The sequence below is a fragment of the Propithecus coquereli genome, unplaced genomic scaffold (assembly GCF_000956105.1).
Source record: "Propithecus coquereli isolate 6110/MARCELLA unplaced genomic scaffold, Pcoq_1.0 Scaffold233, whole genome shotgun sequence".
Lineage (NCBI taxonomy): Eukaryota > Metazoa > Chordata > Mammalia > Primates > Indriidae > Propithecus > Propithecus coquereli.
Window position 1 is genome coordinate 952,705 of NW_012147875.1, and position 15,030 is coordinate 967,734.

Here is a 15,030-nt window from a genome sequence, read left to right on the forward strand (position 1 = left end):
ACACACATATATTATTCTACAGAAAAGAAAACAAAAATTCCTAGGTTGAAATCTTTCTGATTATCACTATAAGCAGCACTCAATATCACCTTGCCTTTTTATCCCTCACATGGCATTTCTCAAAATTTCTGCATGTCATAGGAGCCATCACTGTTTATCTTTATGCTGATTCTGCATTTTCCCTTTCCTCCCACGTACTAACAGAAGCAATGTCTCAACAGACCTGCATGCTCTGCATGTAACTGAGCTGGGAGAAGAGATGAGAGAGTGAATCTGCTCTACTGTTAGGCTAGAGTGAGAATACCCCCAAATTTTTGCTCTGACTTAACTTTTAGGATTTGACTTATTCATTGTAATAACAGTAACAAATAAGGTTAACATCATTAATTTTATATATTTACCTTATTTTAGTCCAAAAGTTATTGAAGGTGAATATGAAAGCCTTTTTAATTGTAATTATTGATGTTTCTGCATGTTTCTAATGGGGGAAGAAGATAGAACACTAATTTTTGACGATTTGGTAGACACTCTGTATAAATAATGTTTCAAATGTTTTCAAGGCTAGTCACACGTACTTTCTTTGGCTTTAGTTTTCTTTTTTTTTTTTTTTCAATATACATTTCCGGGTCTCTTCTCCTTTCAGATAAAAACACCAACTTTTGTTCTGTAGACTAGAGAAATCTCATATTCTGTCCCAGTTTTTTTAAGAGTAGCTCTATTTAATTAACTGGTCACTCATATCCTTATGTTCTCATTAGAGCCAGAGACTTTGTAGGAGCATTCTGGGGTAAAGGTCTCTCAATCATTTGTCTGGGAGAGAAGATTTTTTTTTTCCTTTGAGGAATTGCTTTTATCCTCCTAGAATGAGAATGTTAAACTTGATGGCTGCAATTTGGTTGAGTGGATTTCACAAATCCATAGGTTGGATTAAAATCTAACAAATCCCAAATCCCATAAATTGGATTAAAATCTCAACATACTACATTCTTCACTTTAAAATTTTTAAAGTGCTTTCAAATACTTTCCTTCACACTCCAAACAACCTACAATAAGGTGGGGCAGGCATTATTATCCATATTATTTATAGATTAGGAAACCGAGGCAAAGAAACAAAATATAACTTCTCTGAGGTCATATGACTAGTTGGTGGCAGAGTCAAGGCTAGAATATAAATCAGCTTGGTCCTAGGCCTAAATGTTTGAGGGAAGAAGTAGAAATGCATATAATATGTTTCAAATATCACTGGGAGACCACCATGCTGCCTCTGAGTTTTCTTCTTGGTTAAATTCTTGTTTGCTACTGTTTGAAATCCTTAAGTAAATAGTGTTATAAGAAATAGGATTATTCTCTCGTTCAAAGGCTCAGAAAGTATATAGGTGTTATTTCTACCATTCTCTGGACACCAAAATGGTATATACTGGTAAGTGTTTTGAAAGGAATTTAAAATGTGAAGCATGGTGATGAAAAGAGTATAATGTGGATCCCAGTGACCAACAAAAGCCGTGATCCAGGCTCCAGATTGATATCTGGTGCACAGCTAAAGAGAAGGACCACGTAAGTAACAACAGGGCCATATGTGAGTTAGCTGCCAAATGGTTTTCTATTACTTTCTTTTTAGCCTTTGATGAGATGATGCTTAATATTCAAGAAAGATGAAAATAAAAAGGGAAAGGAAGCAAACACCCAGCCCAGTGGTGATTGGTAGAGTAATTGTGGGCATGGCCCCAGGATGATAGCAGCTTCTATTTAATCAATGTTGACAAGGCTGGGGAGAGCTGGGCAGGTCCCAAGAGGTAATGTTTTACTCGGAAATCCACTCAACCTAATTTCAGTAATGTAGGGCTGTGGAGGGGCCTGGACCAGAGCCAAAAAGCAGGGCCATTAGAGCTCAGCGTAGGCGATGGCAGCTGGGAACACCGCCATCCTTCCAGCAGCATTGCAACCAGGCTGGCCGGCTGATCGCGCAAGCAGCCGCTGCTGCATATGCTCCTGGTATGTGCTCACCAACAGAATGCACAGACATGCTATTCTCACCCTTTCGAGGAAATGAATGGAATTCATAGAGGCAAGAGCTGCTTCCAGAGTCAGAGAGCCAGTTTGGCATACATTGTTTAAGGACCCTTGTGAAATTGTCCACCGAAATCCCCTTAGTCTTTTAAGGCTATGATTGCACTGTTTCAAACGCGTAACTTAGATCTTTATTGATGTCTGAATGTGGTTTTGATCTTTCTCAGAAATGACAATTGTGAGTCGAGAGTGTGGAAATTACTAGGGTGTTCCATTTTTCAAAACTTATGAGATTCAATAAAGTTATTCAACTTTGCAAACCCAAGAGAAGTGACTCAGGAGAAATTATGCCCCCTTGGGCTAAGGTCTTCTCATCTAGATGCTTCTTTCCTTTACTGCCCTTTCTCCAGCAAACAGCACATCATTGCAGTAATTTGCTAGTATATAAATTTCAAGAAGGTAGAGATTTTTGCGTCGTGTTTTCATTGTTATATCACCACTGCAATATTAGCAGTTCATAGAACAGTATGTGTCACGTAGTAAGGCTCTGTTGCTTTCACTGGATGAATAAATGAATGAATGAATACATTTTTCCCTCCCTTTTGAAGGATTCTCCAACTATGGCACATAAAGAACACATGACTTTACTGTCTCTGATGGTAATTTTCTCTTTTTAAGTTAACACAGAAATGGTAAAATTCATGGAGTCTGCCAGTGATCATGGTAATTTCTAAGCAGTCTTTGGGCTTGGGAGAGCAAAGTTTTTGTCAAGGCTAAAATGCAATGGCATGGGCAGGTTACAGCTTTCTGTCGTATTCTCACATTATCTGTCCAAACTGACTGAATATAATTTTTGAGACTAAATGGTATACATACTGTTTAAACTGTAGCACATCAAAAGGGTAGATTAGACAAGTTTTTGAGCAACCCTCCCCTCCCCTAGCTTAAGCCTCTCGTATGAATAAGACTGTTTACTCCTGAAAATATGACCATGTTCCATTTGAAAATTTTATTTTTTAAAATATTCGTATCTTTAAAAAAAACAACTGTTTTTTCCTTTTTAGCCCAAAGCACTAAAACACATCATGAGTTTTGGTTTGTTCATTTTTTTATTTGTTTTGGATACATTTCTATCTCACAATAGAACTGGATTTGGGGGATTGATTTTGCCCTGGTGAAGACTGACCCGGGGGAAGCCATTGCTGGGTAGATAATAGTAATGACACTTAGTAAGGATAATCATTGGTCACGAGATATATATATATATACATATATATATATATATATAAATCACCTGTGTTTCTTAGTCTGGCTGCTATGACAAAATACCATAAACTAGACGTTTATAAATAGCAGAAATTTATTTCTCACAGTTCCGGAGGCTGGGGAGTACAAGATCAAGGTGCTGACAGATCCAGTGTCTGGTGAGGGCCTGATTTCTCATGGTGCTTTCTTGCTGTGTCTTCAGGTGGCGGAAGGGACTTGATAGCTCTCTGTGGCCCTTTTACAAAGACAGTCACCCCAGTCATGAGCACTGTGCCCTAATGATCTAACCACCTCCTTATACTATCGCCTTGGGGGTTAGGATTTCAACATATGAATTTTGGAAGAACAGAAACATTTAGTTCTTAACACTGTGACTCATTTAGTTTTGCTTTTCCTGTAATTTCTTAAGCAAAATAATAGTATCAGCATTAGGTTTCAATGTTTGTTCAGAGCCAAACTGAAAAACAACAAGCATTTCCTGCTCTTCAACTTGCTAGACTTCAGCCATCACACCAGCAACTCCAGGTTTCCTTTGCCAGCCCCAGGCCCAGTTACTTCCACTCGCAGTTTCTATGCCACTTGGCACTGGAAATATTACTTCAATCTTTTAGCTTCTACAGCCTCTTCTTTAGTAATAACTGTCTCAGAGGGAGGTTGATCCTCTAGATGAGGAATGTGGTTATTTACCCTAATTGGATCATGGTAATTGGGATGACCAGCTGGCCTCAGCCATTCATCTGTCTTTGACACTCACCACGATGATCAAAGTTTTTGCACAAAATACTAAAGATTACATATTAACTCATCTCTAACATTTACAAATTGTGTAATTAGTGCTGGAAAGTGCCAAGACCAGATTTCATATTATGGAAGACTAATCAGGCTTCTTTCATTCATTTTGATCTGCTTTTAACAAGACAGTCTTTAGACTTTGCAGGCTCCAGGCATATATACCTGTAGACTGCCTGCATTAGTTCCCATTCTAAGCCCACTCATCCTTCTCGGGTAAAAGTAAAAGCAGGGAAAGCAATCTACAGTAGAAGCTGCCTAGCTGACTCTGTGCAAGGTTAGAACTTGCTGCTATTTACAAACGGCATGGTCTTAGGTAAACTATTTACTCTTCCTGTGTCTCAGCTTCCCCAGCTATAAAATGGGATGATTAGGGTAGCTGTGAGGATTAAATGAAATAACACAAGTACACTTAGAACTGTTCTGAGCAGATAGTAAGAGCTTAAAAAATGTTAGCTATAGTTAACTACTTTATGCAAAGAGCCAGGAAAGTCATAATCCATAGTTATTTCTGAGTAGTTCTTTTCAGGCTGCTGAATAGAACAGATAAGTTAATGTAGATATGTAACTGTATGGTCAATGTGATTTATTAACTGCAATGACTTTTCTAGGGCTGGCAACAGTGGGAGAAAGAACAAGTTAGCAAAATTGATAAGTTCTTTCCAGCATTCGGGCTCAAATGGACCCATTTATACAAAACTTGCATCCCATTTATGAGTTCCCCTTTGTAGCAGGTTAAATTCTTTCCCAAATCCATATGCAGTCTCACACTGACGTAGAGCTAGCTAGAGTAGGCCCACATCTACTATTGTTTTTTTCATTTGCATGTAGTTTTCTTTTTTTAAATATTATTATGAGTTCTTAGCTTACTCCACTTTTGTGATTGTAAAAGATTATTACTTTACATTGTTTCCTCCCTCCATATTTTGTTTTTCTCCCCATAATTTCTTGGTGGCCTATAAAAAATTCATCGAATCTACTGACTTGATCCATTTTATTTCTGCTAACAAGTGATCCCTTCATCTAAAACAAAGATGATCTCTTTGCTCAATATTTATTAATATCAAAATTATTCTCATCTCAGACAAATTAAAATGTATGTGTTCAGCTGAATTGAGCTCCAGTTACATGATTAATGTTTCCTTTTGTAGTCATCTAATTGAACTTCATCAATTTTAAGTTTATGGTTTTTGTTTTATATCTTGGGGTCAACAATTCTTTAATCTCAGAAGTTTTGCAGGTTACCAAAAGCTTGTGGACTCTAGCTACTTAGTTTCTGATGCTGAATTGATAAAATGGATTTGACATCTATCTCTGCTGCTCAAGTTTGGCCACCTGATATAACAGGAAAACTTGGACCAGTAGAATACCTAGGTTTTCGTCCTGGCTTGGTCATGAACACACCATATGATTTAAAGAAGGCTCTTTAGGTACCCGGACTCAGTGTCTTCATCTGTAAAATGAAGATGTCCATTCCTTCTTTCACTCAACAAACATTTATTGAGGCCTTCCCTGTGTTAGGTCCTGTTCTGGGCACTGGGCATTCAAAGTAGAGCAGAAGTAAATCTTACTGTTACTCTTGAAGAGCATACAGTTTAGGAACTGGGTGATCTGAAAGGTCCCTCTCATTGCTGACATTCTGATTATGAAGTTTATTGTCTGTTACAGGTATATTGTGAAAGGTTTTAAAAAGAGCAAGACTATTTGCTGTTTTTTCTCACTGCTTCTCCTCGATACCTATGAGAATGCCTGGCGTTGCTCACTGTTTGATAACAACTTATTGAGCAAATAAATGAATAAATAATTATATTTGAAATACTTTGAAGTATTTGAGAAAAAGAAAATGTAGATATTGAGCCTGTTTTGAGAGGGAATGGACAGCAATAATTTTTTGTCATAGTAAACTGATTTGTGCTGAATTTCATCTCTTGTCCTAGACCCAGGCAAAGGATGGCAAGAGAAAGTGGGAGAGTTGGGAGGATTTAACTTAATTCCGTTCCAACAAAGGGCAGAAAGTGTGGCAGAATCCTCTACATTTTTGTCCTTTTGTTTCTCCCCTTTTGAATTGTCTTCCCTTTGTTCCACAAATATATAATTCTCACCTTACTAAGCTTACTTCCCCTTTTCTCTTGAGTTTCCTAATCTCCCTCAAATCATGCGTAATAGCTCCCAAATTTTTATTTTAGTGAGAGAGATTTGAAGTCTCTTGCTCCTACAACTGATTTTTATATATGTTTCTGTCCATTAAAATCAATATGGTGCTTCTTTTGCAGTTTGAAGAGAGCACTAAAAATGTTGTTTCTTGGCACTGATAATGATAGTAAACCAACTTGGGCCTATCTGTAGTGTCCTAATGTTTGAGCAGGGTTAGGTGCCTAAGCAGATTCTCTAAAACAATTCTTGATTTCTACTGAAGGAACTTACTGAAATAAATCTGGAACCTTTCTTCTGGTAGAAAACTAAATGATTCATTAGCATACCAAAGTTCTATCCTGAGAAATATTGCTGATACACTGAGCGTTGTGATGATCAGAATTGGATTAGTTTCATCCAAAAACGTGGATTGGTGCACTGGTTCTTCAAGAGTTAATAGTCACCTCGGAAAGCTACAGCCTTAAGAAATCTTTATGAATAATAGTGGGTAGTATCACTAAAATAACCACATTTTAGACATAGTTTATCGTGAGTTATGAACCCTATAAAATAAATCAGACTTAAAAACTTTGGTCATTGTAAGGTGAAATTATCCATAGTAACTGTTTATTTTATTACCAGACCAGCCTGTTGTGATTCTAAAAACCATACTTATTTTCAAGAAAATAAGCATTTTCTGCTCTTTAAGAGGTTTAAAAGAATGTTATTAGATAGGTATTCCAAAGAAGGAATTCCAAAAATGTATTTAACAGTGGTGGTCTTATTTGGATTTAAATGTTCAGCCTCATCCAAACACAAATAGATAGCTGACTGATTTGAAAGAGACATGTATTTTTATGAATGGTCTCCTAAATGGCCACCATTTCTCTAATCCCAGCATCACCCAATACCAAATCAATTTTATTTACTATTGCTAGTTTAATCTCCTTAAAGCATAGCTGTATTATATTCCTTGCTGAAATGCTTTCAAAGCCTATCTATTACCTTCAAATTAAATACAAATTCATTAGCCTAGCAAGATTCCATTAACTCCAGATTACCTTTTCAAGAAAAATCGGCAGCTAGTGGACGTTAAGAGGAGTAAAAGCAAAAACAGTAGCTTCAATTTAAAAGGCAGGTATTTTCAACATCAGAGAGTGCAAAAAAAAAAAAAAAATTAAAATAGCAGGCTATTACTTTTCTTAGAAAGTCTTATTTGTAAAGTTGACCATTGGCTAGCATCTGGGAACTCGGATGTTGAGAACATTCTCACCATTCCCTAACTGATAAGAGTTGTTCCCTGTGCCTAAAATCTTTGTACAAACAATATGATTTATGCTGATCACCTTCTGGGAGTGTGGATTTGGAACATGGTAGGCAGAGGGTGTCACATGATCAGCCCCCAATACAAACTCTGGGCTTGTAGACTCAGGTGAGCTTCCCCAGTAAATGACACTTCACATGTGTTATTATAATTCATTGCTGGAAGAATTGAGCAGATCCTGTGTGATTCCACGGGGACAAGACTTCTGGAAGCTTGTGTTTGGTTTCCTCCAAACTTTGCCCCATGCAACTTTTCCCATTGCTTATTTTGCTTTTTGTCCTTTCACTTTAATAAATTATAGGTATGAAACAGGCTGTATACTGAAACTTGGGAGTCCTACTAGCAAATCGCTGAACCAAGGGGTGGTCTTGGGGACCCCAACTCAGAGAGTTTATTGTTTGGCAATGCAGGTGACTTAGGGACAAACGAGTTCTCTTTCTATAAGCTGGCACATTAGTAAACTATCTTGTAGCATAAAATCAACTGACTGAGCTCTATAGGGAAACCATGGGGAAAAAATCATCCTTCAAAAAGACACAGGGTCCTCCTTGTTGAGCAAAGCAACACTTGCCCTATGGATAAGTGCATTCAGTTGTAATATACTTGGCTGCAAGAAACCGAAAACTACTGTAATAATTTAAAAAGGTTAGTGATTAGTCTCTCACAATAAGAAGTCTGAGGGAAAGATGTCTAGGAGTAGTACAGTCATTCAGTGATTTTTTTTTTCTTTGTGCTCCACAATCCTGAGTGCATAGTTTTTGTCTTTATGGTCACAAGATAGCAGCTATGCTACAGGTATTGTTTGATGTTTCAGTCATCAGGAATAGGAGAACGCAAAGGGCAAAACCCAACTCTGGCCTCTCCAAGGAAGTCTCTATCTGATTGACCAGCACTGTGTCATATGGTCACCCATAACTCCAAGAGGAGCTGGAAATTCAACTATTTCACTTTCCAGTCCTTATAGTACTAGAAATGAGGAATAAGAGAGTTGGGATGGATGCTTAATGATCCACATAAATTGTGTGTCACAATTCTGACAGTATTGGAACAGAAATTCAAAATTGTTGTTGATTACCTGTATGAAGATCTTATATGTGGATACCATGTTTATAAGGCTGAGAGGTTAAAGAACACAATAATTTCCCTTTGGTGGACTCCTTGTCCCTAACATAGCTTTGATCTTGAGCTCTTCCTCATGTGACACTGAACAGCTTCCTGAAGTTAAACTCTTCTGAATTTGAAAATTATATTAACTGGGATAGCAGTAATCTTTTTGCTGTAAAGTTTTTATGTAATGACATAAAATTGCACCGTCATGAGAACACATGAGACAACATACTAATTCTCTCTCCCATCTCCCCCATCTTGTTTTCTTCCTCAGAAGCTGTAGATGAAACCAAACCTAAGGAAAGTGCCCGGCAGGATGAGGGTCAAGAAGAAGAACGCGAGGCTGACCAAGAACATGCCTGAACTTTAAGAAATGGCTTTCCACGTCCCTTCCCTCCCCTCTCCTGAACCCTGTCTCTCCCCACCCTCTTCTCAGCTCCACTCTGAAATTTCCCTTCCCGTCCTGCTCACGTCTGTGAGTCTGTCCTCTCCCACCCACTAGCCCTCTTTCTCTCTGTGTGGCAAACATTTAAAAAAAAAAAAAAAAGAGCAGGAAAGATCCCAAGTCAAACAGTGTGGCTTAAACATTTTTTGTTTCTTGGTGTTGTTATGGCGAGTTTTTGGTAATGATGATCCAATCATTTTGGGAAATTCTTGCACTGTATCCAAGTTTTTTGATCTGGTGCGTGTGGCCCTGTGGGAGTCCACTTTCCTCTCTATTTCTCTCTGTTCCAAGTGTGTGTGCAATGTTCCGTTCATCCGAGGAGTCCAAAATATCGAGTGAATTCAAAATCATTTTTGTTTTCCTCCTTTTCAATGTGATGGAATGAACAAAAAGGAAAAAAATTCAAAAACCCAGTTTGTTTTAAAAATAAATAAATAAAGCAAATGTGCCAATTAGCGTAACTTGCGGCTCTAAGGCTCCTTTTTCAATCTGAATATTAATAAATCATGAGAGTAATCAAAGACCAGTGGCTCTGTGTTTCTGTTTCACCTTCTCATTAGTTGGTTGGACACATTGGGGTTCTACATTTCATCTTTTTCCCAGCCTCTCTTGACACCAACCACCCTGATAAAGAAAACAGAAGCCTGAGGTTTTGGTCAGGACTAATGGCTCCAGTCCTTGATGGGATAGCTAGGAACTGTACTAGCTTGCTAGGCCTGCTGTAACACGGTACCACAGACTAGAGGACTTAAAACAACAGAAATTTATTATTTTCCAGCAATGGAGCCTAAAAGTCTGGAATTAAGGTGTTGGCAGAGTTGGTTCCACCTGAGGGCCAGGAGGGAAAGATCTGTCCCGGGCCTCTTTCCTTGGCTTGCAGATGGCTGTCTACTCCCTTGCCTCTTCACATCTTCACTCTACGCCTGTGTTTGTGTCCAAATGTTCCCTTTTTATCGGGATACTAGTCATATTGGATTAGATCCCACCCTAATGGCCTTGCTTTAACTGGATTACCTCTGTACAGACTCTGTATCCAAATAAGGTAACATTCTGAGATACTGGGATTAGGGTTGCAACATATGAATTTGGGGGCAGGACAAAATTCAGCCTATTGTAGGCACTAAGACTTGCCTTTACTAAAATATCTTCAGTGTATTTTCATTACTCGGGAAGAGTTTAGTTTATCCAATGGAAGGTTATTCCAGGTTTTTCTAAGTTAAATGTTATAGAGAGGAGCCAAGCATGATGGTGTGCACCTGTAGTCCCAGCAACTTGAGAGATTAAGGTGGGAGGATAGCTTGAGCTCAGGAGTTTGAGTCCATCCAGACTGGGCAACATAGATGTCTGTGGGGGACATAATCTACCCAGGAGACCAGTTCCTCTCAATTTAGCCAAAGATCCATGGAAACCTTATCGGTGACCCAGGGACTCAGAGGAAGGCAGAGAGAGAGAGAGAGAGAGAGAGAGAGAGAGAGAGAGAGATGCACTACAAACCCCCAGGTTTTTGTTCCGTTGATTTATTTTGACTCAAGTATTGAGTCAGTCCAGTCTATCTTTTTCAGTTAATAAAATTCTGTTGGATTAACAATCCCTACAGAAGGCAGATATCAGAGTCTCGATTAGTTATAATCATTGTACCTGCTGATGGTGATTGTATATAAAGAAAAGGTGTACATTTAGCACATCCATTTTTAGTTCTTTTCAAATTTCCTTCCAGTTCCAGTTTTAAAAATACCTTCTGTTAGAAGGTAAATAGTTCTCAAGAGAAACAAAGAAATGTCCCTAAATCCTGAAATGTCTATGTTCTTTATTCCTCCCTAAATTTTCTATATCAGTCCTGGTGAAAATTCCTAACAGGTCATGTTCTACCCTGGTCCAGAGTCTCCTCCCATTGCCAAATACGGCCAGCTTCCTACACCTTCAGCTTCCTACACCCAACTGCATATGGAATTTCCTAGAAGGAAAGAGAAAATAGAGTCAAAGAAAAAGCCTCATAATGATGAAGATCAAGGAACAATTCATCTCAGAAAGTACAACCTATACTTCAGTAACTCTGGTCAACTCTGTATAGAGCTGATGCCTGATTAATGCCTCAGAGAAAGCTGGTGTCACATGAAGGATGAGTCCTCCCTGGATCAAGGGGGTTTTTCCTTGGTCACTGACACTAAGGGGAATTTTTCACTGGGAGAAGCAACTACAAAGAAAAACGTCAAAAAGTATAAATAATACATATTAAAACAATTTAAGAGTTTGACTTCATCCTGAAGTCATTCCATTGGCATGATTTCAATGAAAGACTTTGAAGCAAATATCTGGGCTTCAGTCAGGACCTGACTGGGGTCTCATCAGATGTCAGATAAGGTGTTGGAAAAGTCATCCACGGGTTGAAGTCAGATCACATAGGATGTCTGGCAACATATTGCTTTAGGAACTCTATCTTACCTCAAAGGTTTTGGGGTTTTTTTGGAGGGGGTAGGATAAATGCTTTAATTTCTCTTCCAAATTTATATGTCAAAACAATATTTCAATAATTTGGAACAATTCGTCTTCTTCAAAGCACAATTCTAAACTTCCACTGAATTCATATTATACTGAAACTAATGGTATATGATCTTTTAAGCATATATTAATATATACTGTTTGGTGGTCTTAATATTCATGTCAGAGTTGGGATTTTTAAAATTGTACTTATGGGTATCTATTTTTATTTTATTTATAAAGTTTTGGTTCTTTATAGAATTTTAAAGGTGGAGAAAACAGAGAGGCTCTTAATGATCCTAAAAGACATACCAAAGATAACAGCAACCCCCACACTGATACAAAGTAATGTGACTCACACTTATACACAACACACACAAAGTCAGGGTGATATTGGAAAGCATAGACCATTCAAGACAGAAGCTTCTAAGTTCTGTTCTGAAAGCAAGATAAGTTGTTGATTCTAAAACATCTATCTATATCTGGATTACTTTGAAAGACAAAAACTAGGTTGAGGATGAGTAAAAACGGCCTCAAGCGATTCTTTCAAATGGAAATAAGGTCATATTCTGGGCATTAGACCCAATATTCCATTGATAACAAAATCATGACTTTGTATGAAGTAAGTAAGGTCTTTTTACTGAGCTGCATTATTTGGATCTAAAATGTTGCCATGATGTAATACAATTTAAGTCTCTTTGAACATAAAGGGATTTCTAAAACAGAGCCCTTTATTCCCATCATCCTATCCACATTTTACTGATCCTCCAATCTTTTCCGTCATCATCTACCCAGTGGCTTAGGTCAGAAATCTAGAAAGTAGCCTGATTCCTTTTTTCTTCATATAACATTTAGTTCATGAGTAAACCTGCTGTTGTGGATTTCATAAGAGAATGAGGACAAAGCTTGTGCTTACTGCTCTGACCAATCCTGCACTGCCCTTAGTCAGTCTGAGGTGACCTAAGGGGTTTGTTTGTTTGTTTGTTTGTTTCTTCCCCTATTTAACTCATAAGAGAAATCAGGGAGGGATTACCAAACTCTCTGTCTCAATATCCTGGATTAAAGGCACTTGTAACTCTCAAAAATCGTTATTCCCAACATTGGCCAGCTGCAGGAAAACCAGTTCTGCAGTTGGCATGGAAGCCCAGACAATGAGAAAATGAGATTAATGAACGATTTCTAAAGAGCATTATTAAGATCACTGTAAGTTCCATTAACTTTTTTTTAATCTTCCCATATATTGTCTGTTGTCATGGAAACACAGCTTCAGTTAAGCTGCCTATAAAAATAATTTAATGACTGGTGACCCTTCTAGATAAATGTCAGTTAATGAGCATTATAAGTGTGGGTTTCTTTAATTTCAGATAGAACGCTTGCCTAATTTTTTTCCTGGGGGGATTAAAACCATGTCTGCTTATTATGCAGGCAAGGCCTGCATCCATGCCTACCTCCATTTTCAATCGCATATTTCCTCCTACATAATTGCAATTTTGTCCTTTCTTCCTAGAAAATAATTCACAGTTATCAGGAACAAAGACAACGAGTGTAACTATGAGAGTGATGAGTCATTAAATGTTCTTTAAAAACATTATTAAACTGGCAAGGACATTTTGAATGTACATTTTCCAGCAGATTGGTTACCTGATTTGTTTTCCTACAGGTATGTGTCATCGTTGGTAATTACAGCATGTTTAGTGTCACAAACGGTACCTTACTAAGTACATTTTCAGTGAAGTGAGATACCTTTATTCAGGAGAAATATGTTGTCAGTTTATTCATATCACATAAGAACAGGCTACAGAAGCTCATGGGATTGTCCTAAGAATTTTAAGCTAATTTTATTATTTAATTACCCAAATAATACTATTTCATTGTAGAAAGGCAGAAAATATAAATAAGAAAAAAAGATAAAAATAATCCACATTTTGCCACCCAGAATTAAGCAATGTTAACATTTAAAGATTTCGCCTTATGTAGTCCGTCTGCCTACTTGTCTACCTCCTCCCTTCCCATGTATCATCCACTTACTTATTTAAAACAAAAATGAGCTCATGCCACATATATTATTCTGTAAACTATGTTAGACATTCAACAGCAAATTGTATTTTATAATGTGTTTACAATAGAACTTAACAAGATCCATAAAAATGGAGAAATTGGGTCAAAGGATTTGAGTGCATGTTTCTTATACAGATTGCCATATTACGGACAGAGGACTTTAAAATTTGTCATTTCCATTGCTGCTTCCCAGAACCACGCCAAGCCTCACAGAAGCCTGAAACGAAAGGAAAAATGTGCAACCCAATACAAATGTTCTTCACCTTATGATAGGTGATAAACCCATCACAAAGTCCAAAAAGCATTAAATCAAACCATGGTAAGTTGGGGAACATTTGTATACACTTATCAAAGTATTATCCCATATTTTGAACCAAGTGAGAAAGTTAATAAAAGATCTACAATCAAAAATATGACCATATACAAAGCCACGTGTTGCCCAGTCTATTAATATGCCATTGTCAATCCTCATAAATCTGCTTGCTGGTGGACAAGGGCTGCACCGCCTTGCCAGGCCAGGGAACTGACAGCTGGTTGGAAAGGACTGATCCTATTGCACAACAATGCAGAGTCATAAAACAAACAGACATAGCCTACCTTTATTTAAAATTTTGATATTTTGATATTTGTTTCTTCATAGATACTTTTGTATTAATTTTAATTTTGAAAATATTGCATTCAAATACTACTTTGATCACTAAGTTTTTTGTTGTAACCTTACATTTTGCACTTAAGGCAAGTAGCGTCACTTGCCTTACTCTAATTCTGGCCCTGCTACTTCCAAAGAGGATGCCAGGATCATTGACTCCCAGACAAACATTTTCTGATGACCATTAGGCAGCTGTGACTATGTAAAGTCTTAGTGATACCCAGGGACTGTAAGGCTTGAGAGTGGGTGGGGCCATGAGGAAGTGGGAATTAAATGTCTAATATTCCTTAAAAGTTAATACGATAACTTTAAAAAGTTTCCCTGCTTTCTAGAAGAGGCATTTCTATGGACTGAATGTTTGTGTCCCCTCAAAAATTTATATGTTGAAGCATAATTTCCAATGTGATGGTATTTGGAGGTGGGGCATTTGGGAGGTAATTAGACCATGAGGGTGGAGCCCCCATTAGGGGATGAGTGCCCTTATTAAAAGAGGAGGATACATGGGATCTCTCTCTCTCTCTCTCTCTCTCTCTGCCATGTGAGGATATAACAAGAAGGTGGCCTCCTACAACTTGAAAGAGGGCCCTCACCAGACCTTACCATGCTGGCAGCCTGATCTCAGACTTCTACCTTCCAGAACTACATGAAATAAAATTCTGTTGCTGATAAGCCACCCAGTCTGTGATACTTTTCTTATAGCAGCCTAAACTAAGGAATATAGACTATGAAAGAGCTGGATATAGACATCATAAAGTGGTTAGAAACTGGTTAGGG

At 37.8% G+C, this 15,030-nt stretch overlaps 1 protein-coding gene across 1 annotated transcript in view; it reads left to right on the top strand.

The window, feature by feature from the left end:
- GAP43 (growth associated protein 43) overlaps positions 1 to 9,592 on the top strand; it is a 99,117-nt gene extending 89,525 nt beyond the window's left edge. Inside the window, exon 3 of the mRNA XM_012645495.1 lies at positions 8,901 to 9,592. Coding sequence (XP_012500949.1) covers positions 8,901 to 8,989 — 89 coding nt within the window. The 3' untranslated portion in view covers positions 8,990 to 9,592. The remainder of the gene's footprint in view (positions 1 to 8,900) is intronic.
- Positions 9,593 to 15,030: the final 5,438 nt, after the last annotated feature.